Source organism: Sylvia atricapilla, chromosome Z (genome assembly GCF_009819655.1).
Source record: "Sylvia atricapilla isolate bSylAtr1 chromosome Z, bSylAtr1.pri, whole genome shotgun sequence".
In the NCBI taxonomy this organism is placed as follows: Eukaryota; Metazoa; Chordata; class Aves; order Passeriformes; family Sylviidae; genus Sylvia; species Sylvia atricapilla.
The window spans coordinates 19,860,155-19,885,859 of NC_089174.1; the positions used below are offsets into that span (position 1 = coordinate 19,860,155).

At 37.3% G+C, this 25,705-nt stretch overlaps 1 protein-coding gene across 2 annotated transcripts; it reads right to left on the reverse strand.

Moving 5' to 3' along the window:
- Positions 1 to 5,255: 5,255 nt before the first annotated feature.
- On the reverse strand, positions 5,256 to 25,458 carry NREP (neuronal regeneration related protein). 2 transcript variants are annotated; one of them, XM_066339869.1, is made up of 6 exons: positions 25,373 to 25,458; positions 25,221 to 25,268; positions 23,673 to 23,735; positions 12,273 to 12,326; positions 10,275 to 10,352; positions 5,256 to 6,927 (listed from the first exon to the last, which is right to left on the reverse strand). In XM_066339869.1, exons 3-6 carry the CDS (start codon positions 23,673 to 23,675, stop codon positions 6,805 to 6,807), a joined length of 258 nt encoding a protein of 85 aa, XP_066195966.1. In that variant the 5' UTR covers positions 23,676 to 23,735; positions 25,221 to 25,268; positions 25,373 to 25,458; the 3' UTR covers positions 5,256 to 6,804. The 2 variants fall into 2 exon arrangements, with proteins under 2 accessions (XP_066195966.1, XP_066195967.1); XM_066339870.1 differs by lacking the exons at positions 12,273 to 12,326; positions 25,373 to 25,458 and having other exon boundaries at positions 25,221 to 25,364.
- Between the last annotated feature and the right edge of the window lie 247 nt (positions 25,459 to 25,705).

The window sequence follows — 25,705 nt, forward strand, 5'->3', positions numbered from 1 at the left end:
TGAGGTTCCCCACTGAAAAGAGCTAGCTCAAATTGCTCATATTGATGTATTTCAGAGTGAAAAGCATGAAATTCATCTTTTCTCCCTTTGTTGATCAAAGTACACTTTTAAATAGTAGCAGTTTTGCACTTTACGTAACAATTTCCTGCCATCACTGGCTTTCCAGAATCTGACAGAAATGTTTCCTGCTGCTACAGTTAAGTTAGTGATAACTTACTGCTGTTTATTTACAAACACAGTGTTCAGACATCCTTTTTGCTACCCTCCCTCACCATTATTTTTTTCGTGTGTGTGTGTGTGTGTGTGTGTGTCTGTATGTGTGGTTTTTTTGCCACATGCAGTCCTGTCCTCATGCAACCTTCCTGTGAACAATGCTGCCAGCTTGGGTGGGCTACCAAGGAAACACCGAGGATTTGTTGGACTTGAAAAGAGAGCAAACGGACTGTGAATTTGTTAGAGGCTGCAGGTGGTTTTGATCAGGATAGCAGAGTCTGTGCCAGAAATATTACGGCTCCTGAGCCTCCCAGGGGACTTCAGCAGACAGGGCTCTACAGCCACACTGTTGACTCACGGGCAGAAACTCACCCCTGAGTGAGTGGCAGTAGTGGGGGAAAAGTGACCAAGCCAAAATGACTCACGGGGAGTGAAGGCTCCAGAGCAGGGCTGCCCCGGCAACCTGCTGACATACTTAACTCCAGCAGCTGCCACTACAGCCAGCGAGGAGAACGATTACATAACTGGTGGGAAAGCAAATCGAGATGTAGCTGTAAAACCTGTGGCAGCCTAGTTGAAAACAGAGCAGCCATTAGGGTTTGCTGTCCAGTAATTTTGTTGCAAAAATCTGGATGGTCTGTGGTAAGTTGTCTAGATTCAAAAGGCAGGGACAACGGATTGATGATCTGAAGCTGATTTATTTGGTTTAACATGGTGTTTATATAGAAATTTTAGCACTGCAATCATCCAATGACCTTCAACATTGCCTTATATGGTAACTTACTGTTCTTCTTTCTTAACCAATAACATCAGAGTTCACCATATATGGATATCCTTACCTTTCCTTTACCTGAGTTACTGTCTGCTAAACTCTGCACTGGTCATCTGCTAACACTTCCTGCTCCTTTTGTCCTGTGTGGTTTGTCTCACATCCTGTTTCCACAACCCGCATCTACACTCGTTTGCCTTTCCCATGGTCGTTCCGTCACTTCAAAATGTCTTCATTATCAACAAGATTGATCCTGCTCTCTGACTTCTTTTTCACCCACTCCACAGTAAGTCTTGAATGGATGGGTACAGAGAGTTTTATTAGGAATGTGCAGTAACATTTGCAGCTGAGAAAAGCAGCTGTGGGGAAGATGCAGTGTTGAATGGAGAAATTATACCGCAAAGATCTTTCTGCACTCTTATATTTATTAGTGGGAGTCTGTTGAAATCAACTAGAGACTTGAGGCTGAAAAACCACCTGAGAATACAGGGAAAAATGCATAAGAAATCTGCTCAACCTCTTCATCTTGAGGGTGAGTCCTGGAAAATAGAAGTCCCAGGTGCTGTGACTTTTTGAACCTTCAGGATCTGTTTTAAGTTGCACAAAATAAATTTCCCAATAATAAAACTATTAACTGTCTGGACAGATTCATGAATTTAACTTTAGACATGTGCACTATGAATTTGAAACAGTGCTGTGCAAACAGGATACTCTTTCTTTGTATAAAACATCAGCTTGTTGGGTCACATCTCTTCCTCTGGAATCAGCAGCTGGAAAGTATTAGATGCGTCACAAGAATCTGGGAGCTCTGAAAAGCAGCACACACCAAGTGACTTACAGGGTGAAAGCTTTAAACCCACAACTTAAAAAACCAAATCAGAGCACTCAGAGCAGGAATAGAGTTAAGCTGCTCTGAAATGTTACAAATTGGCTGGCAGGACCAACCTAAGGTGTTCAGGCAGCATCAGGAATGGCAAGATAGAAATGAATACACAAAGAGCATGAGCATCCTTTTCTGACTTTTTTTTTTTGTTCCCCAGGCAGTGCTGATTTTGATGCTACTCTGCTTCCTGAAATAATTTACACCAGCCTACACAGCACTTTGTGCTGTGGCCATACCCTGACAGACAGATAATAGCTCTGGACACACTTAAAAATAGTTCACATGGATAGGTTAGGCTAGCAGGATCGTCAGTGTGCTAGTAGGGTACCTGAAGATTCTAGGTTATGTTTAAATAGCAGTTAAACTATAAATGATGTATTTTCTTCTTTTTTGTCCCTCGTCATTTTTTTTTTTTTTCCTGGAGCATAAGCAGGCAGCATTAGAGTATCCAAATACTGGGCTCTTTCTTCAGGGTAATGCAAACTGCAGCATGTCTGCTCTGTTATACTGCATTCTCCTACTTAGTCCAGGACTAGGACAGGCCATAAGTGTGTTGGCCATTTTGTCAAGCATGTCCATGAGCAGAAAAAGTGCCAGAGTCTCAAGATCCAGGCTGGAATAAGCCTGCACCCTGCTCTGACACAGCTGGCCAAGAGTCTCTTGTCTTGCTATGTATTTTTCTAGGCGGGCGGGGGGGGGGGGCAGGGGGAAGATGCTAGCCTGCCCCCTCTCCTGCAGCTCCTCACTCACAAAATCTGGTGTCGAAAAAACCCCATTAATGACTGTCTCATAAAACCAGGGTTTCTTCCTGCATGTTTTCAACAGGACATTTCACAGGACTGGATATGTGAAGAAAAATAGCTGTTCCAAACTGCAATGTGACACTTGTGTTTTCTCTCTGCAAAACTTGCACCTCTTGAGCTCTAGTTCAGACAGGCTACAGAAAGGCTCAAGTTCTGAATTTTTTATTTCTCTTTAATTGCTTACTGTATTTCTTTCCATGTTGATTTATTTTTATTTTTTCCCTCCTTTTCCCCCTGCTCTTTCTTTTCTCTGCACTAGAATGTAAGTTGCTCATGTTCTCATGGCTGCAGCAGCAGAGGCCTAAAATTCCTGCATTTCTGGCTCTTACTTACCGGAACTCAAAATTAACCTTACTAAACAGGGGTGTGAATGGCCACAAAAAGGGGTCTTGTTTTTTGGCACATATATCATGGCCTCTTGGACTCAGCCTGTAGTAAGTAAGTGGGAAATGAAAATCTTGTGTGAATAGTTTTTGAAGTGTGTGGTGCCACACTGTGTTTGCCAGGGAATTTTTAAGGAAGCTACAGAAAGACAGAAATTTCTGATTCTGGAATATCTTTATTTCATTATAGGAACGTCTGGCTTTGGTTACAGGTGATACCAATGGTAGCAGAGCCAACATGAACTGAAAGTTCTCAGATGAGCACTGATAGCCTTTCCCTTGGCCACTTCTTGAGCACATTCCTAGCCTTCCACCTTTGAGTCTCTTCCAGATAGTGAGGTATTACCACACTCTTTTATGATTCTGAGGTCTTGCTCTACTCCTATAAAAAGCAGTTCTTTAGCTTCACTTTGGACTAAACCAGACTACTTGTTTGTCAGTCTCCATCAGCCACAGTCTCTGCCATCACTCACACCACTCTTGCTGTTTTTCCCTGGGTTCTTTCTACTGTGTACCCATGTTCTCTGAGCTGGGGAACGCTGGAAGGATGTCTAACTCCAACTATATCCTTGCCATTGCTGAGTGTGCTAAACCAATACTCATTTGGCTTACTGGTTATACTCATATTTGTTTTTTTCACTCACAAGAACCTGATTCTGATGCAACATATCTGGGCTCATTCCATTCTATTTAAATTTCCTTTTTCTGTTTAAACTTCTTATGTAGAATATTTCTTTTATTTTCTATCTTTTGTAATATAGTGGTACAGCTTTAATAGTAGAAATTTAATTGGAGTCTGGCACTATTGATTTAATTTTTTTATTATTCTTTCCCATATGTTTTCTATGCTTGCAGATGGAGTTTAGCTAACTTCCAAGGAATAAAACTATTAATATGAATCAGATTTTTTAATACACATCCTCAGGACACTGTTGGTGGCACAAACTCCAAGGTGTAAGGATGAATATTTTCTGCATTGGGTAATTAATGATGCAGCTTTTTTAGTATTGGAATTTAACTGATAATACATACCATTCTGTCCTACTCTTCATTTAAAATTGATGCTCAATGGTAACAACAGTTAGCTCCTAATAGTGATTTTATCTGCACAGCTTAAATTGCTTTATGAAAACAAGTATTCATTACTATTTCTATTTTTCAGAATTCAACTTTGGATTTTTATTTTTTGCTTGATTTGCAGAGGGCTAAATGTTGATTTGCCAGATCTTCCATTATATGTTATAAAAAGGTTTGAAGTTGGAAGCAGTGATTCCTGAATCAATTTCTTTGACCATAATGATTTCAAAATACTCTTAGTAGTCCATTTCACAAATGATTATTTAATGAGGTAGATAAAAAAGTAGCTGATCATTGTGTTCTGCAACAACTGACTGTGAGACATGTACATTGCGCTTTTTTCCCCCAATAATTCTATTTATATAATTTTATACTTCATTCCAAAGGTGAAAATACATGTATTAAATCCTAGGGGCATTCTTTTAAATGGCCATATGCTAATTTTAATTATTTTTAAGTGCATAATATTTATATTTTTTTTAAATCTTATGAGGCAAACACTACGTATGTCCCACAGCCAGTATTGCAGACACAGAAGTGTATGCCATCTTTGCTTATTCTGCTTCTGCTTATGCTTCTGCTTATATTCTTTTATTCTGCTTATGCTTCTATTAATCACAGTGTATAGGAAATAATCTTTGTCTCTACTATATCTATACTATATTGAAACCAATATATGTTCTAAAACTTGGCAATGCATGTGTTACTTTTCCACCAATAAGAGTGTTTTTAAGAGAAGGCTGTATCAACACTGTTTTAAACCAAATTACCCACATGAGTAAAATTACCTTTTATTTCAGTTTACCATAGGCAGAAAATTAAACATATTGTATTTGCCATGCACAGCTCCAGAGTGTCCTCCTGGGGCTACTAAAAATGGCACCGAGTGTCACATCTGACCTGGCCATTCAGCAGTGTGGGAAGCCAAGTATGTGACTGCCATTGTCCAGCCAGCTATCATTTCTCAGATCCAGGTCTGGCATTTAGGTTATCTTGATAGCTATTGTTTAGCAAGCAGCACCAGATAGTCCTAAAACAAAGCCCAGGCATCAGGAAAAGAACAGGTGAAGACAATCAGTAACAGGAACCTTGCCCTTAATGTAATAAGGAAACAGACATATCACAACTACCCTTAGAGCTTGCATATTTATTGAACAAATCCTACTAAAATAGCTAAAATACATTGAGTACTTGCATTATTAAAGATCACACTGTTACAAAAGCCTGCATTTTCAGCAGTACACAACTGCAACTATACATAAATGCCACAACTGTTGAATATTACTTCTTGCTCTATATACAGCACAGCAGACGCATCTATTCTATTGGAAAATAAAGTGTACAAGGAAAGAAGGTAGAGAAAGGAAAGAAATTGAGTAGTGCAGTGCATGCATTGGTATTTAACAGTCAGAAGCTAAGACAGTTCAGAACAAGGCCTGCCCTGTAAAAAGAATAGCTAAAAGACAGAATTATATAAAAAATTAAGGTGGGCTTTCAGACTGTGTCTAACACAACAACACTCCATGAGTAGATGATACTGTTTAGTTTTGTGGTTTGTGTTATTTTGTATTTATAGTAGTTTGGGAGCAAGAACAAAAATGTAAAGTCCACATGTTGACAGTACTGTGGAAATGTACTCTTTCCCCTTTAGGACTTCTCTTCCCAGAAATTTGCTGTATTTTTCTTACTATATCCCCTAGTTTATGGATTTGAAGAGGACATTAAAACTTGTCCCTTCTTTAAAAAAGGCTTGTAAGAAAAAAAGACAAAAATCAAGAGATTTTGAGAAGTTGGTGGAAAATTATTGCTCATCTTTCTCCATAAGGTGGATAGGAGTCAGAAAGGAGATTTTACGAAAATTACAGTTTTGTGATTGCTCCCACTATAACTGCATGTTTGTGAGTGGACACTGATAGGGAATCAGTTCCTCACTTGTATACTATAAGTAGTTACTCACCTACAGCACTGAATAAGAAAGCCACACTGAAGACACAAGTAAACAAGTCAGTCCAGTCTAAAGAACAACATTCAGAAAAACAAAGTACCATCACCCTCTCAGAACATGGAAATAAAAAATAACTCCATCAGAGCTACCTTGCCAAGGAGCATATTTAAAGTCCAAAATAGCACCATTCATCAGTGTCTCAAATCCCGTGGCAGCATCACAATCACTTACCACAAGGAAACCATGAGTTTCATACTACTTCTATACATCAAAAGAGTACATGGATAAAATATAGAGATATACAGACAATCAATGAAAATAAACTACTAGGCTTGTTATATCTAAATGAAAAAAAAAGGGGGACTCTCAGCCTCTGCAAGAAGCAGTTTGGGTTGGTGGAAATGGAGAGAGTGGTTTACCAGTTGTGTGTGAGCTGTGGAGTTTGAGCAGTGAAAGACATTGCTGTGGTAGAACCAGGCCTGAGGGCCCACCTGTAATGTTTGTAAACATGGATTCACAGTGTGAAATTCTGAGAGCTTTCGCTTGAGTTAGAATGTTAAAAACTAGTTTTTATGGTACACGTTTGTCCACTGTTATTCTCTAAAGCAAGGCTCAGAGTCCCATAGTTTCTTCTTACACTTGATGATTTACACAGAAACAATTTCCAATATATGACACCATGACCTCATCAAACCCATACACCATATGTAATACAAATGGAGAAATTACATTTAAAAATAGTAGAGGTAATTGATTTTGGTGAAATGTTGTCCATAGCCACTTGCTGGAGCCAGGTGTGCCCCCTCTGCCTCACATTTCTTGCGGTTCACTTCCTTCGAGATGGGGAGATTTCCCTGTGGAGAGGAATAAGTGATATTAGCTGTGCTTCTGTTTGGTGTGTTGCTCCCATTTCTCATCTTAATTTTTCTATAGTTCCCTAGCTTTAGTTCATCTACCAAACATGACTGAAGCACTTTATACAACAGAGAACAAACGGTTGTTTGGAAACCAGGCAGTTCTTGCAGCATCTGAGAAAAACATTTCACTTGGTCATGAATGAATGTGTCCTAGCAGCAAAAAATGCAAAAGATCCAATGTAAAAGTGCATCTTATTTATGAAATATCATCTTAATCTTAAGAGAACTTTTTCCAGGTTACAGCTCTCATTTTTTAAAAATGTTACTCTTTAACCAACCAACATACACTAGTTAGTCCTTGCCGTATATTAATCCTCAAAAAGAGCACACTAATAACATTGCATTGTTTTCTTGTTCTGAGTAGGTAAGGAAGTGGTGTGCCTTATGAGCTAACTGTCTCAAATAGATCTTTGTTAACCATACATATTAATTGTGCCTATTAAGAGAAGGTTTTAAACAGTATTTAAATATATGTTTCATCTTAAGCCTCAGAATGAAGCCCAAAGGCAAAGCACATGCCTAAAGTACTTTGCTGATGATATATCACTATGGGATCTGAAACAAAAATAATTTGTTTAGCTAGTAATATATCTAAAGTTAAGAAAAAAAATCTGAATTTGTTGCATCTAAATAGTAAGAGTTGTAAAGGTGTTTTATTGTTTATATTGTTTAGGATGTGTTTGTCACATAAGCTCAATGTCTCTCTTTGTTTAAGAAATAAAGTTATCTTCTCCAAGTTCGTTTTTTTCCCTCATGTGAGAATTGTGAATTTCTGATTTAGGAATTAAATACATGGCAGTTTCCCAATGACCAATAAATTACAATTTTCAGCAATTTTCCTTTCCTGGCTCCTCAAACCCAGAATTTTCACTGGGATGTTCATACTTGCTACATTTACTTGTGCTGGCAATGAAGCCATCCCATGGCTCTCCCCCTGTCTTTATCACAGTGGACAGGATAAATTCTGCTTTTAGGTGCATGAACTCCCCATGGGGTTCTGCACTGCACACAAGAGCAGTTTTCAGCCTGAATACAGAGCAAAATCCCTTCTTGGAGATGGCTGGTGACATGTTCCTTTGGGGCATCAAGAAATAGAAGAAAAGAGTAGAATTTGCTCAGTACATATGCAGAAGAGTAAGGAATTGTAATGTATATTTGCTAGAGCCAATATGGGTATTTTGCAAAAATTTCAAAGTGAGAAAATAACATTTACATTTTAGTGACTGCACAAACATGTTTCCTCACAGTACTCCAGAAAATTCCATCCTCATGATAGTATTTTTACTCATTTTTGTTTTACTAAATTTACTCTTTGTGTATCATCACAGGATATGAAGGGAAAACTAGAAACTCGCACATGCAAACAGGCACACCACACAGACCAAAGGTCTGGGCAAATTTCCAAAAGCATTGTGTCAGACAGTTCCTTTTCAGCTGTGAAAACAATCTCAGTCCTGAAATCCTGCTGTACAATCATAAGATATAAAGTCCCATGTGACCCTTCTAGGTCTGAAAATAAACTGTCATTAAGAACTGAAGCCTTTTATGTTTGTTGGTTGCATGAAAACAAAATTTTAAAAAAACACTTTTGTATCGAATAATAGGTTTTAAAAATCTATTAGTTCTACTCTATTTTTTTAGAAGTTCAAGCTGTTTAGCATTGAGTAGATGAAAGTGCTCAGCTGGAGGACTGAAAACTTTCTTCAGGTTTTTTTCACCAATTTATCCTAATTAATTTTATAGTAGAAATGAAAAGAATTCTGAGGATGCACAGTTTCTGTTTAAGATGATACTCTGCTGGAAGCTGGACTATGTGCAATTAATATTGAAGGTTTTTTGAATGTCAATTGTGAGATAAAATTTGTAGCTAGTTCTAAAAACGGGCTGTTGTACCAGCACATGCCAAATATCTTCTGAGGCATTACCCAAAGGCTAGGAAAATGTATTTTAAAAGCAAGAATCAAGTAACTTTAAAGGGGAAAAGATTTATAATATGTTTTGGCTAGCTGAGAAACTGTTATTCCTTCTGCTAAACTTTTATTGTAAGCAATGTATAGCTTAAACCCACAGCTATTCATAAATCCAACATAATGCAGCACTGTTGCTATGCTGCACATAGTGCACAGCTTCATTTCTGTGCTTCAGGAGAAACTTTGTTTAATTATGAATGACAACTTACTGAAAGCTTCTAATGTAACATTGTGAATAAAAATCATCTAGTTACCACACAGCTGATTCATAAAATTAGCAAATTCATTTGATGCAAGTATGACCCTATAGAGCACATTAATCATGCTCTGGAACTGCTACCAGCCTTCTCAGCTGAACTTTTGGAATACTGTGAATGCTAAGAATGGCAGTACTGCAATATAAGCTAATTTAAAGACTGGCAGGCTGGCACATGAGGCTGCAAATAGCTCACCTATAAACTTTAGAAGTTCCCTTGTAGAGGAAAAAGTGTAGGTGAAAGTATAGGGTTATCCATATGGAAAAATAGCAGAGTTTTGTTAACAGGGAGCAAGCCTAATTAATAACTGAAATTTAATAATTTCCATGTTTTCTCTTCTTTACTTATCTTCTTGAGCCCGTAATTGAAAGGGAATATGAAAATAAAATATGTATATCCTGTGGTTCTGTGTAATCTCTTATCTTTCACTACTGAAATTTCATGCCCAGTTTCACATTTATTAAACCAGTAATGGTAACAGAATAAATCTTATTAATGCTGTCTGATGAGCCACATCTTCTGCCTTTATGTTGTCAAACTCAGATGAGAACTGCCATGTTTTGAATGCTTGTACTCAAGCCAGGTAAGCAAGATACGTAACCAAAGATAATCCAGTTCCTCCTGCTGCATTATCATTGACTTTTTCATCTGCATTGCTAGGAAAGCATTGCCAAAATTAAGCATTCAAAACTCAGATGTCAAGCTTGTAAAATCATGAGACAGGCTTAAGAAATATGAGCCTTTGAAAATTAGTATGTTTTTCTTCTGGGGTGCAGCCAGCAAGAGTCCATGTTTTCTGCAAGCCTGAAGGCTAGAAACGTAATTATAAAATGAATACTGAGATCTTCAGTTACCAGCATGGTGCAAGGAGCCAAGGTGTAAAGAAAAACAGAGTAACATGGGATTCGTGATAAAATCATGAGAGTTGGCTACTTTCTTGAAGCAGTTGTAAAATAAAATTCATAGAACTCAATTCAATTTTAAAATTATTTTTTCTGAAAACTTTCATCTTAGCAAATTATTTATTATATGAAAGATATTAAATAAATAACTTTACCTTTGGAAATCCCCCATGCCCACAGCTGGTTGGAAAGATCTTCTGGCTTACCCAAATCATTGAACCTGGCTGATAAACCTGTAGTGACATAAACATATACGAGATCTTACTAATGAAGAGAGATTCATTAAATGCAGTGGTGTTCATGTGACAGACCACATCGCTAAAACAAGTTTAATGTCTAATGTTAGTAGAGCTTGGCCCAGAGTGTTTAATGTTTAGTACATTTTTTTTACCCATGACAACATCTATCCCTAGAGCATTCCAACTATATTGTTCTACATTTATCTGCATTCAACAGGCACTTTTTAAACAAAAATAATTAAAAGAGTATAGGATGGAGCTTTTTTATATGTGTAATAAATTCTTTATAGAGGATATCTCTACTAATGAACTCACTGAGGATATTGTGAAAAAACATGTCCATTCCCTTCTGCCAGAGGTTACTGGGAAAGGGCTGTTTAATGAAGTTCATTATCTTTGCTGATGACTGCAAGTGACAACAGCACCATACCTTTGATATCCTTTCACAATGAGTGGTGAACTAGAATGAATAACCTTGTAAGATCACTGAAACAATTATAATTCCGTGTTAGTTCCCTGTATTTTCCACATTAAAGAACTTCCAACACATTATAAAACGCATAAAATAAAATAGCTGGCAGCAGGAATTAACAGTTAAGGTGCTGTCCTATGATGTTTACAGAAAATTTTTTCTATGTAAAACAGGTAAGATCAAAGCTGGGCAGTGACTACAGTGGAGGTTAAAGTGAATAAATACCAAGATAATGCCTCTCAGCTTCAAGATGAAGATCAGAATATCTCTTCATCTCAGTCTCTGAAAGACTGAACTGGTCAGATACAAGTTACATACAATGGTGAAATTCTTAATTTTCTTGCTGGGTCTTTCTTCTGGGCTCTTGGTGTTTAGTGAATTGAACTCTTTCTGTGTGATGCTGGGATATCAGTCTGTCAGTCTTTTGAGCTAGCCATTATAAATTACACTATTCAGATTTTTTTCCACTTTGGTAATCAAAAGTTTTGTTGTCAGTTAAGTAAGTGCTGGGCCAGTTTTAGTCACCCACTTGCTCCTGTGCATATATTGAAACATGAGAAAAATTTTCATTTCTGTGGAGGCGTATGTTGACTATTAGCTGTCACAACTGGACTAGTTCTATCCTGGAGAAATTATTGGAAGATTATTTAAAACCTCTTCCCAATAGAAAATACTGAATTCTTCTATAATGCCGGGCCCAAAGAGAAATTTAAACCACAGAGATCAAGGCAGTGCCTGCTTTGTACATTGTCCCATGCTTTTCTGCAGTACAAACCATAGTGCTTTCTACGGATTAAAGCAACAGATTTTTTTCGTACCTGAGGTCTCAGACAAGCCAGTTCAGCTCTCTGGGTGTGTTTGGCATAAAATAACCAATGTGTAACACAATGGACTCTGTGAATTCAGGTAATGTTCACTCTGAATATTTAGAACACTTCACTTGGTATCACAGAGATACCAAGTAATCTCTGAGCTCTTCTGTTGCTATTTATAATTACTGGTTACCCATTACGAAATTATGTCCTTGTGCAGTCATATTTTCTGTGTGAAAACTCATGGTGGGAAATAGCAACAGGAGTTCAGCTCTATCACTGTTCACACTAGCAAAGTATACAAAATGTATATGGGAGAATCACATGAGCATCAGAATACAGAATTAGTCATAATTGTGAATACAAAATTCTGTATTTTCCATGGAGTCTGAGATGCATTTAGGTTAGACTATAACCCATGTTATCCCTAGTAAAAACCTAATAGGAATAAAATAAGCACCTGAGGTTAGATGAAAAAGAAAGGAATTCTCAAATTAAATTCATAAAATCTCAGAGGAATTGCGTTTTGAGGGTGCATTTTGGGAATGAGGCAGGAGGGAAAAGGTGTAAGTTGTAAGATGAGCTCACAACTATGCTCCAGGTTTAAAAAAAACTAACTCCAAAACCTACCACCACTTGCAAAATATTCCACATAATCCCCAAATTATCTTTCACAGTAATTCTCTGCGAAAAAAAAAAAGGAAAAAGATCAATAATATCCTCTTTTCTTCTTAAAAAACAAATACTGTGGCCCATATTGGTAGTTAATAATCACATGGACCTATTTCATGTGACTGTTCTGCTATGACTGTACCAGAGTCCTGAATGGTATCTGCCTTGGGAGCAATTCTGAAAGGCTAAAGAGTCACGGCCTAGAATCTGGCCAAGTGGAGGAAGATTCTGGAATGGAAAAAAAGATGCCAGTGTAGAGAAGTTCACCTAAGATTTACTGTAGAGCTCACTAGGGGAAAAAAAAAATAAAAACAAACCATGACATCTTGCTGTGCTTTATAAATGCAAAAATCACTTAGAAGTTCAAATATACTGATAATTAGGGTATTAGAAAAATATACATAACATTAATTCAGTTACAGCAGCTCAAAATTACTGATATAAACGTTGCAAGATGAGCTATGACAGAGAGGAAAGCAATGCTCCATTACAGAGTAGGATGTAAGGGCTACAACATTCCAGCTGTTAACATGAAGCAAACACTTCTAAATAAATGCTTTCATTGATGCACTCCAAATTTCATTTCTTAGTACTTCCTGTGTGACTGTTATGCAAGTGCAGGCTTGGTTTAAATAACCAAAGTATCAGGATTCAGAATGGAATTACTGAACTTTAGGGTGGATTGAAAACTACAGTTACTGCAAGTCTGCATAATGCTGACTCACATCGATAGCCTCAGTGTTTGTTCCTCATTAGCCAGACAGTTAAGCCAGGAAGCTTCATCCGTGAACTATCAGATCTGGGAAGAGCTCTCTGAGACACTGCTATGTAACAACATGCAATTCTGCCTGAAACATTGACCCAACTTGAAAACTGGGAATCATAGGTTCTCTATGAGTATTCTTTCAATTTTGTAGCCTCCAGTCTCCTGAAAAGGTTCAAACAATACAATTTAATATCAAAGAAAAAGCAAAAGTGGAGGAAAAGAAACACCTTGTCTGTTCACCAGCTCTCTCAAATTCCAGAACTACTGATACAGTTTTTTGGGTTGTTTTGGTTTGGGTTTTTTTTCAAAACCAGGAGGATTAAAACCCAGTAGAGTCTACTTTACTTCTTTGGCCAACAGACTGAGAAACACTTTTGCACTTCCTCTGTTTTAGCAACATTTCAAAATTCTAATTCCTGGGCTTTTCCGTTTTAAGCCATGCTTTCTTAAAGAGCAATGGTAGGGAGCACAATCTTTTGCCCAGCCTTAAAACAGATGAATAAAGTAATTTTAACAGAGCTGAACTAAACATACTCTATTAGTCACATCAAAATGCTAAAATTGATTTGGTACCCATGCTTCATTCCTATTTACTAAGAGTGTCATTCAAACATTCAGATAAATCCATCAAGAGGAAAAATAAACCAGATTTATGGCATGCTAAACTTACTAAAATGAGCATATTCCTGTTAAACATTCTCAGCGTTTTTATAGCTAAGAAGCAATTGTGAAAGTCCTTGGAGCTATTTTTTCTATATGTTTTCTCCTTTTCCTCATGTGAACCAAAATTGAATTCTTGTAATCAAGTTTCATTCAGGATTTACAGTAGTATTCAACTCTTGATTTCTTAACTAAAAGTTTATTGAAGAGCAACTGCTCTGAGGAAATCAGCAACCACTTTTTAGAGAAGTTTCAGGTAACTTCTTTGTCTTATAAACCAATTTTGAGGCATAGGGGTTTGAAACCAAAAAGTAAATGATCACAAGTACTGTATATCCTAATTCCAAATCAAAGGTGACCATGCCAAATAATTCTGCAATACCCTACCTAGAAAATGAAACAAAACAAAACCCAAAACAAAACAAAAAAATCAAAACCAAAACACCCAAACAAACAAACACTATTAAGAAAAATATTTACTACATGTATTAGCAGTGTAATACTAGACACAAACAGCCACATGCTGAGGGACATGGGAGTAGAATGATAAGAGGTGTGTGTGTGGAAAAGAAGGAAAGGAAGAGCCATGCTTGTTTTATCTGCAGCACTAAAATGACATTGTGCAGCTGTGAGGACTGAGTGCCCTGTGTGCCTTGTCCAGAACAGAGAAAGGGGGAGAGACCACCCTCCTCCTCAGAGTGGGCTATATAGCCAAAAAAGGAACACTGCTCCTCATTTCGGTACCCACATTTCTTCAAAATTTCTTAGCTGCCAGCTAGTTTGAGCTGTAGATGTACTTTTCACAGCACATCCTACCATGTACTTCTCAATTCCCCCAAATGTCTCCCACTGCAGTAAAACATTTTCTTTCTAACCAATATCCCACAATCACAATCCAAGTGCATAAACAATCTTACTGCACCATTGCTAAAACACTAAATAAATAATTTTGTGAATGAAAACCTCACTAATTCTTTTTAAACAAAATTGGAGGGCAAGCTTGTGCTAGATCAAAGCCCTTGCTTCAGTTCAAGGCATAAACTAATGCTCCTATCCTCAGTAATTTATTTTTACATAAGGAGGGGAACATAACGAAAGTATAAGATACATATATCCACTGTGTTCCTAACCTAGCACACAAGATTTAATACATACAACAACTGTCAGCTGAACAGTGGTTGCTTTTTAAGAGTTTAGTTGGGCAGCAGTATTCTATCAGTCACAGCTTTTATTTTCCAGATCTTCTGGAGAGGGCAATGACAAGGTTACATCATGAGTACTCATCATGACTCCTTATTTCAACGAGTCCTTGAAGTTCTGATGAGCCTTTGTTGTATTTAAGAAGCTGTACTCATGATGAAACAGGATGCTGCTATTGTGATAGACTGACTCTGGACAGGCTCACTGAAGAAGCTTTCCCTATGGAAACAGCAGAAACCAAAACTTGCCCAAATTAAAGTGCAACTTCACTGCCTTAACTTAATTAAATTTAAAGTGCTGTGAACTTGTGATTTAGCAGATAGGAAACTTAATAATTTTGTGAACTTGTTTGCTTTTTTGAGTGTCTCTGCATCACGAGTCTAAGCCTCTGCCTGAGGTGCAGTGACAAGCATCCCAAATAACCTGACTTCATTATTTCAGTATCATGTCAGGGCAGCAGATTTTTTGCCATCCCTGGTTTCCACATCAGTGCCATGAATATCAAAGAAACAGTGGAGAGAGCCAATAATTTACATTTATTTCACTTGGTTAGTTCCACCCAGTAAAGAAGGTTAGATAAAGGGTTTGGGAGAACTGATGAAGAATCACATCATGATCCTGCAGCTGAGACACCTTTTTGTGAGACTTTACCTGCCATTGCAATGATAATACTTGGCAGTAGATCAGCAGAACATGGCAAGACAGCTGTACACCTGAATTTGCCTTTGACTTCTCTGCATCAGCATCTTTTGATGTCTTTGCCTTTTCATGGGGAAGATATTACTTCTGCTTTTTATTCCTCCCCATCTGATGACTCAAACTCACAACCGCATAGAGATGAAAAAGTCTAAATCAGACAAACATGCTTTTCCTTGCATCCTCCTTCTGCACACTGCAAATTAATTATAAAGTTTATTTATTAGGTATTTGGGGATTTTTGCAGTCCTTTTGTATTTCTTCTGCAATTTCTGTCAGTTTCACAGAATAGGATGTCATTTACTCCTTTCCCAAATAGCATAAGAAAGTGACCTTGAAAATATATTTTTTAGATTTTAATGGAAAACCTTCTCCTATAAATCCATTGTCATCTGTTGTTTTCCTTTATTGTTCTTAAAGCATCTATTCTTGAGGTTGCACTGAAACATCTGCTCCTACGTAGTCTCCTATCCTGGCTTATCTGTATCAGCTTCTTCCAAGGACTCATTCCTGTCCTCATCCATATACAGGCTGCATGTTTTATATATATGTTTGTACTTACACATAAGACTTCTGTCCAATTCTTTATCCAGTAAGAAACCCTCTACAGAAACTTTAGCTGTATTCTAACATATGTGATTGAATGAAGTTAGTTACAGAAAACACTTTCTAACTTTCCTTGGGGAGGAATCCACTCCACACCGACTGAATGTAATGCAATTTTTTAGGAAGAAAGATCAATTTTCACTTTTCTGCACCAGTTAGAACCAATCTTGCTTGTGTGCTACAAGTGTTGTCATGCTGCTTTTTCACTTCATTAATACACAAAAATCATTGCAAAACGTTGTTAATATTTACCATGCATACAAAGAGGAAGAGAAAAATAATCAAGCAGTACATTGTGAACACTGTCATAAATGCTCCTCCAACTTCTCACTGAATTAATGAATTTTACTAAGATGCTCATTACCAGAATGTTACACTCCTTGAAAGAGAAAGAATACATTTATTTCAGAGAAAATGAAAAGCAAATGTATATTATGTGGAAAGTTCCATCAAGCAATAAAATGGCTGCAAATTACTTTGTTCCTTCAGTAAATTTCTGTGTATGTTCTCCCAAACTGCAAAACATCAAGGAATCAAAATAAGCAAATCAGCCATCCAGAAAACCAAACTCAGAACCCAGTATAACCCCACATATTTATTTTGTCTCTGTACTACAGTATTTTTTTGTTTGTTTTACTAAACATGCAGAGAAAACAACAACAAGGCTGAGAATTGAAATAATACTCTACTTCTCAGTTAATTACATAGGAGTTTGTAATTTGCTCCTCAAGCGCAATAAGGTAGAGCTTAATTAGTAACTATTTGCATCTACACCTAATGGTAACTGCAGAACAAAATGCATAACCAAGTCTTGTGTAATAAACTCAGGCTGACACAGAGCATGGCAGCAAAAATCCTGGACCAAAGGATGCATAGTCATTTTGCAGTAGTTTCATACCTAACATGGACAAATTACTTGAGCTACAGAGAAGGAAGAAAAGGAGCATGGTCAGAGGCTGACCAAAAAGTCTATTTAGTCCAGTGTCCTCACTCTATCGAGTTTTGGTCTGCAGGGAAAGTCCAGCAAGAACAGTGGCCAGTAAGTGAATCCTTAAGAATAGGAACAGAGATAGACCAGAATAACGCTTCTCCTGTGAGCCCTCTCAGACCTGGCCCTCCACTCTTGGGGTACATAATATGTATACACTTCTTTTCGTCTGCCAAAAGAAGTGTTTCTTTCTAAAAATTTCCTGTACGTTTACTAAATGGCCTGAAAGCTGTAAGGCTCAACAAGAGCCTTACAGAAGGCTCAAGAGACTGCTTTGGACTACAACAGTTATTCTCCCACACACCAAAAAGATAAGCAGAAATCCAACCAGAGATGGTGATCCCCAAGTGCGGGCAAAGTCACTGCCTCTGCCAACTGCTTTCCTGCCAAGCCCAGCCACCAGAGCCCTTCTTTCCCCTCAGGAGGTGCCAGCCCCTTGCCCCAACCGCATTTTGCAGGCAAGTATTAAAAAGCCCCAGCCATACTCTTGGAAATGGGAGAGAGAACCACATTATAGAGCCAGTCCTTACTCAGCTCATTAAAAGAGGTGTAAGGAGGGCAGCTGACTGTTAACAAGTGCTTGAAAGCACTTTGATACATTTACCTGAAGCCTCCCTATTAACAGCTGATACTAGGCAGATAGTAATGCAGGTAAGTGCTACTCCAGACATAAAAGCACAAAATGTATCATGGCTGTTCCGGAGGCTAAAAGTAATAAAATATCTGTGTGTTCTGGGACTCATCTAAGGAGCTGTGTAAACTCATACTTCATGATGGAGATTTATCACAGGTACACAGTCATTTTAAAGCAATGAAGGTAGACTTGTTCCTCTCTAACTTGACCTTTCTAAGTAGCTCTGTGGTGTCAATGTGTGCCTTCTAAACATCAGTGCTGGAAGAGGCCAGGAGTTGTTTCTGACAATGCGTGTATTAAGACAAGGCTTTTAGCACCTCCAGTGAGGGTGCAAAAATTTCTAATAACTTTTTTCAACTTGCTCCCACATAAGTATGCCAAGCAAATAGAGATAATCAGATTACTATTAACAAAATTATTCCAGAGACACTTCTTCTTGCAGGATGAGAAAATCCTACTTAATTTGAGGGTGGGTTGGTTTTGCTTGCTTGTTTGTTGTTTGTTTGTTTAAATACAGTATTTACAGAGGGAAACATCCGGAATCTTCCCAGCAACATGTATTCCCAGCAACAGGGATTCATTCAGTAGTGCTACTGTGAATTTGCCAGACCAGAAGTCTAAATCTATTTGCATGTAACACTCAAACAATGATTCATACTATCATTCTACATGAAACATTTGAAAATAATATTTTTTGCACCTTTGAAGATTGTGCTCTCAATCAATATGGTTTAATGAAGTGAATAAATATTTTAAATAAAACCAAAATACTAATAGTTAAAACTATTTTTATTAAAATATCCTGTCCCAGTCAATGATGCCAACTGAATTATGTTTATGAAGTTGTTCTAAAACTATTAAGTGTCATCCTTTCCCCATCTCTTCAGGATATACAAGGATCAGAATTCAGGTATGAAGCAGCAGTATAGCAAAGTCAGGAAAAAAGCAAAAAACCTGTTAGTGATGGCTTTAGATCCCAAGACTTAAAAATCCAATGTCATATCTGTTATGTTACTAAGTGTATCTTCTTAACTCTGATTTTCCGAAATTTCAGACTTTGAAGAAAACAATAGTAAAGATTTTTCCTGGACCTAGTATTACATAAACCTTCCATTCTATGTGTCAATGCAGCTCAGTTCAGATAGAGTATGCTGGAGCAGATTAGCAAAATTTTAGCACTTAGAGCATGTTTCTGACTGAGTAGAAATGAGTATATAAAAAGGTTTTGTCTTTTCATGTGCATATGAACTGTATCACTGAAATGTCCACAGTATCTATAGCTTTGGGAAAAAAATACTTATTTTTAAAACTCCACTTTTCTACTCATAATCAAGTAAAGTTTTGTTTCCTTTGTAGCTGAACAGGTGTTTGACAGAAGTATTGCAAAAACTGGTTTGTATTTCTGCTTAAAAACTCTGTAAGCTGGAAAGGCTTTAATTTTCCCTGATTTTTCAGCAATCAAATAGCACTGTGCAAACTACACACAATGTATAACATGCACATTACATAAGCACAATATACACGTTCAGATGGCCAAAACTATTTAGCTTTCCTCCCTCACAATTACTTCCCTTGACCAAATTCTGCCCATACTATACAAGAACAAAAGAGGACCTGACAGTCCTGCAGGTTCTCTGCAGCTGTGACTTACCATAAATAAGACTCCAACTCCAGTTCCAGTACCCACTTGGTAATAATCAACCAGGTATGAGTTTTCTCATGCCAGACCAAGAGCTGCTTTTGTCCAGTGTTTATCTAGTAATAGGCTGGACATAATGTCTCATTTAATTATCTTGTGGGGTTTTTGGTTTTTGTTGGTTTTTTTTTTTTTTTTTTTTTTTGGGGGGGGGAGGTGGTTGGGGGGCAGTTTGTTTGTTTGTTTGTTTTTCCTCAGAGCATATAAAAGGTTCCAAATAATGCTTTCCTCTGACAGACCAATTCTAGATTCCATTCTCTACAAAAACTCCTAAAATTATGAAGAGCTGTTGTAGCCCAGGGGCATAGAAAATTACAGAATGTGTCAAGACACCTGCTTGTAAAACCCTGAGAAAAGGTTAGTAATGACTAAACTGGGATGAAATCTTAAACACAAAATTTTATTCATAAATATCTTCACCTAAGATAAATGATACTCTGAATTTCTCTACAAACTAGGAAAAAAACCCCACAAACAAAAATCTAAAGGGGATGGTGATTCTTTTCTCTTCAACCAAATGCAAGCTGTCTTTTCTTTCCCTCTGATTTAATAAACGGCTTTTCTCCAAACTAAAGGTAAAAAAAAACTAGTTTTTGCCCCTAAAGGTAATCATCCTTTATTTCTCTTTTCCCTCAAGCAAGACTATAAAATCCAGGGAATGTAAATGACCAAATATGACAGAATAACCTCAGAACTGATGCAGTTCAAGCAAGGATACACTACAGGAAGCATTCAGCCCAAATGACCTACTTCCAGAGCCTTTTTACTCTGGGATGACACAGCTGTACTGTACAACAGCCAGCCAAGAGACTCCACACAAGTAAGAAATGCCAACCAGAAAGCAATCCCTTTGTGGTAAGCCAGGAGCAAATTAATGATTGGTTCTAGATTATCTTTTGTTTACTTCCAGAAAAGTCAAAATTAAAATCTTAAGGATCTATTTACTGATATATACATTTATTAGTGTTGCTAGTTTAAATTCCTAAAGCACTGGCACTGTGAGCTCCCAGAACTTAACTTAAAATCCACGAGAAAGAGAAAAGGAGTGCTTTGGTAGCACACCTGAGTGTTTTGGAAGCAAAAAACAGACCACTTCTCTAACTGTCCAAAATGATCACCTGATTTCTTTATTTAGAAACTAATATTTATAGTAACAAAAACAAACAAACAACATGAAACTCAACTCTTTCCTGGTTTTGGTAGGAGCCATCTTTGAGATCACAGAAAACTGGAATCAAGACTTCCTTACTCCTACCCTTCTAACACGTTCTTTTATTTAAATGGTTGGATCACTTTCAATGATTGCACAGGGCAGAAAAAATTGAAAACAAAGCATTTTAAAAAAATTCTTTTTTAGTTAGAACCTTCCCCCCTCACCTTGTTAGCACTAAAATTTTAGTTTGTATTTTATGACATTCAGCACTTGCTTCAAAGGTAGTATACAGAACTTTTAGCATTTCAAATTAAAAGACCATTAAGTCACATCAGGATTTTATTCATTGCGCATAAATGTATGGCTCTTTCCTCCTTCAGGCAGACACTTAAGGAAATATATTATGCAGAAGTAAGGACAGATCTTCAAATGGCAAATGTTCTTGTGTAAGATGGCTCAAAATGTCCATGAGTTAAAATTATAATAATAATAGAAAGTGCACTCTTCTGCTTTTTTGTTTCTCTTAAAATTGAGGATATTGTTATTAAACAGGTGCAAGAAAGACTTATTAATTAATCAGGTCATTCTAATTCTAAGTCCAGGAAAAGGAAAAGCAATATTGGAAACTAATGTATTAAATAACTTGCTTTTACTGTTTAAAATGTGTAAGAAACATTTTAAGAGAAAAGAAAATTAGGAAACTAAGAGGATAAGGCAGTGAAGTTAAACCAAGAAGTAATTTCTTCTCACTTAACAAGTTTATTCTAGTCACTTCAAATTTTACTGTAATCCTAGCTTAATAATTAATGAACTTTCAGACCAGCAAAAAAATAAGAAGGCCATTTTCCACCATTTTTTAGGTCTAAGTCTACTGAAACACAATAGCTAAATTTTCACTGACCAATGAGACCAATATACTGTGATATTAAAAACAAAGTAAGCACTTTCATCGTCATGTATTTCAGTGTGTAGAAAGTGTTGATATGCAAAGAGTATTTCCTGCAAGTTAGAATGGTTAGAGAGATACTTGCAGTTAATATAAGAAGAAATATGCCAAAGACTGGTGTGTCCACTACTGCAAGGAAAATGTGTCACTGGTCTGAGTTGAAATGACATTCAGAGTTAGAAGTGAAAGAAAGGGGAAAAAAAGGGTGGTGGTAGGAGAAGATATCCTGCCAAGTACCACATCTTAAACAACCTTGCAAGCTGGGGTAAAACCTAATAGTACATTTTAATTTTAATCACAAAAAAAGAAGTGGAACTTTTAAAAACACCTAAATGAGGTTTATATGTATGTTACACTGCAAAGCAAATTATGGGACTAGACAGGTGGGTAACAGCATTTTACTTTGTGCATTTGGATAGCTTTAAGTTGTATTTTATATTCTGGCCCAGAAACTGGCTTTACAAAACTGATTTCATTGGATCCTACAGGAACCTTGCTAGATTTATAGAACCATCTGCTGGTAAAATCAGTAGCTATTTTATGCCTAACCAAGCTTAAAATAATCTTTTGTTCTATAGATAGGCATAGATTGCATATAGCAGACTGCATAACATCTAAAATGTGGGCTGATTGTCACCTTGGTGTTGGTAGGAAAACAGTTGTCTTATCCAATATTCCACAGTTGTGTGAACAACATGTATTTCAACATGATTTGTATTCACGGTTTAAGTGAATCCTTTCCCTTTTAATTCCCCACCCCCATCTGTTCATTTATACACAGATGAGCAAAGCACTTTGATGAAAGTAGGTTCCAGAATAGACTAAAACTCCAGAATCTGCAAGTTTATTTTTGCAGATAGGAATGATATAAAACAAGGAGCCAAAAACAAAGCCTTTATAGCAGAGTATGTATCTGCTTATTTTAATCATTCCTTGATCATCACCCTTCCTCCATATCAAAACAATCCCAGAACCAGACATGGATAATATTAATGCTATTAAGCCAATCTTCATAAGACTGTGCCCCTCAGAACCTCACTGGGGAAAATATTCTCTGCTAATGTACACCCTATTCAATGCTACTTAAAGCATTGCTCAATACTAATTAACAGAGGTTGGATCATGATTTTTATCATGTAGCATCCAAAATACATCACATTTTGGCCAGCACATGTATTTAGATATGCTTCTGAGATAGCTGCATCCTCAGCTAAGAATGCAATAGGATAAAAAACTGTCTAAACAAAATCTGTCTACTTTGAGCACTTTTTCTTACAAAATACTGTTACCTTTGTCCTGCTGATTCAGAGACAGTCCTTCTCAAAGAATACTATATTTACATGCATATCCTTAAAATCAGGAGTTTGTCAGCAGTGGTATCTCAGAGTACAAAAAATGGGCTTTAATCATTAAAAATACAAACACAACTAGCACTGAAGGAAAGAGGCTGTTGCTCATTAAACAAATTCCAAACAAGTGACTGGTGACCTCAGTCAGGTTTGAGGCCTAAACATTTTTCTAGAACAGATCTGTGTCACAAAGAATGGTAGTGTTTTCAGAAGGTTAACCTAATAAGAAAATTCAGTTTGCGTCTTACTTCCCTGACAGACTAAAATTAAATCTTTTTCACTTACTAAGTGCAATGACCTATTTCCTCTTTTTGGGAGAAGGGTGTCAGTGTTGGCATTACCAGATACTGTTTTGTCTGCATGTATTGCTACATATGTTATGATGTGTAATTTTCACAGTAAATTAAATATTTCTTTTTTCAATTAAATGAACCTTACTGCACAGAAAGGGATTTCAGATTTTTATTCAAAAACCACAAGAAAATAAAAGATCCAACATAATGAGCTCTTCAGATTACATCAGTTATTGTATGGCAAGTCACCATAGCCTCAAAAAGTATGTCACATAAAGGTACTATTTAAAAATGAGTATTGGGAAGAGGGAAATAAGGTTTATACTGACACTAAAAATTATTGATACTCTGCTAAAGCAACTAATTCTTACCATTTTTAGGTTCTGTTAAGTCTTGGGATTGCAGTTTCTCTCAAGTAGCACAAGGAGAACAATCTGAAAATAATTTTTAAAAAATTAAAAATTAAAAAAAGTAATTCCACTGTCATAATAGTTAAAAGGTACTTTTTTGCCAGCATAACAGTGGGCGAACCAAGTAAAAGCTTCAGTGGTTAAGATTAAAGTCATGCAAATTATTCTAACCACACGTATGCTTATACATCCTGCATCTCTGCACTTCAGTGGTCTGCACACTTAAACACAAGACAAAGGAATCCCTAGTACCTGGACTTGCAGAACCCTGTGCTATTTTTAGCACTGGGTATATTTCTGAAGAGCCTCATAATTAATGGTTAACACAGGTAAAAAACAGTCAAGAGGACAAAAAACCTGTCAGTCTATGTTTACAGTAATTTGTGATCCATTGTTCCCAGGCATACTACTAACTGTGGGGTTTTTGCAATCAAGGAACAACTATAACACAATGTAACGGCCCACAGAGTAGGTATTTTTGGAAATGGCACTGCATTACATAACCTCCAGTTTTCTCCCTCTCTCTATTCTACACACCCCCCCTATTTTAAACAGGGAGAAGAAACAAAAAGAAGAGTAGCTCCTACTTCATTTACCTTAAATTATCACTCTCTTAATGGACTAAATCTGTAGCATATCTCCTTTATCAGCTTTCTTATAGAAACAAAAATTAAAAGTTCTCTTCTATTGATCACATATTTCTTACCTGTAGCGTGTATGTATGAAATAAAGTATGAGTCATATGTTTACACAAACACACAAATACATACTGGATTTAAAACTGTAAATTCATATATCCATAAAAGTACACAGAAATGTTTGAAAAATGCAGCATGTCACGTTCAGCAAAATATGGTTTGTTTTGGTTTTGTTGCTTTGTTTTCTTTTTTTCTAAAAAGAACCACCCAAAATTTAACTGCTGCACATGCAAAAATGCAGAAGGCTGTTGCAAGAATGACTGCTTTCTAAAAATAAACCCCAGCAGCCTGAGAGGAATCCAGTGTCAGGGCAAAGAAGAGGGAGATTCGTTTTACAAGGGAGAAGAAAGGAGATGATAAACCTACCCTAGAGCGTTGCATGCATGCTAACAAAGCCAAGTGCATTAGATTTAAAAAATGCATTTTGGTGTTTGCAGAGAGCAAAACCCAGAAAAAGGAAAACATTTTAGGAAATCACTTCTCATCTCCCCTTGCATGTGTGCAGAAAAAACCTCAGCCTAGATATCCAGCCTCAAAGCACAAAGACAAAGAGTTAGATTTACTGCGCGTTTTCTTATTTTCCTTAAAAAAAGCCTGTTTGGAAATGTGCACGAAGAGGGGAAAGCCAAGATGCAGCAAAGTCCACCTAAGGACAGAAAGAAATCAAAAAGAAATGAAAAGAAACAGAGAAACACAGAGATAAGAAAGCGGGGGGGGGGGGGGGGGAAGAGGGAGGGAGAGAGCGGGAGAGAGAGAAAGGGGATTAATTAAAACAAATAAAATTCTGTGGATTGGAATTGAATATACTTACAGAAAAAAGCCCCCGCTCCCTGCTCACTTTCTGTCCTTTCTACATGATCTGAAACACAAATGTGGATTACAAAAGGGCAGCATGCTACAGAAGGGAATTTATAGTTGGGGGAGTGGAGAGAGGGTAGGGGGTGTGGGTAAGAATGACTGCACCTCTTCCAAAGTGCAGCCTCGGAGGGAAAAAAAAAAAAAAAAAAAAAAAAAAAAAAGGGGTGGGGGTGGCTGGGGGAAAGTCTCTCTCCCCCCTCAGCCGAACCACCCCCCCCCCCCCCCCCCCGGTCCGTTCCCTCTCTCTGGCTGGGTTTTGCTTGCCAGCACTGGTTATATCGAACAATGAGCTAATTCTGATGGTAGCTGGCTAGCTGCCAGCTCCATCCCCCCTTTACACACACACACACGCGCGCACGCACACACGCTCCCCCTGCGCGCCCGCCTCCCCCCGCACGGTGCTGCAGCGCCAGACTGCTTAGTCTGCAATAATCCGCA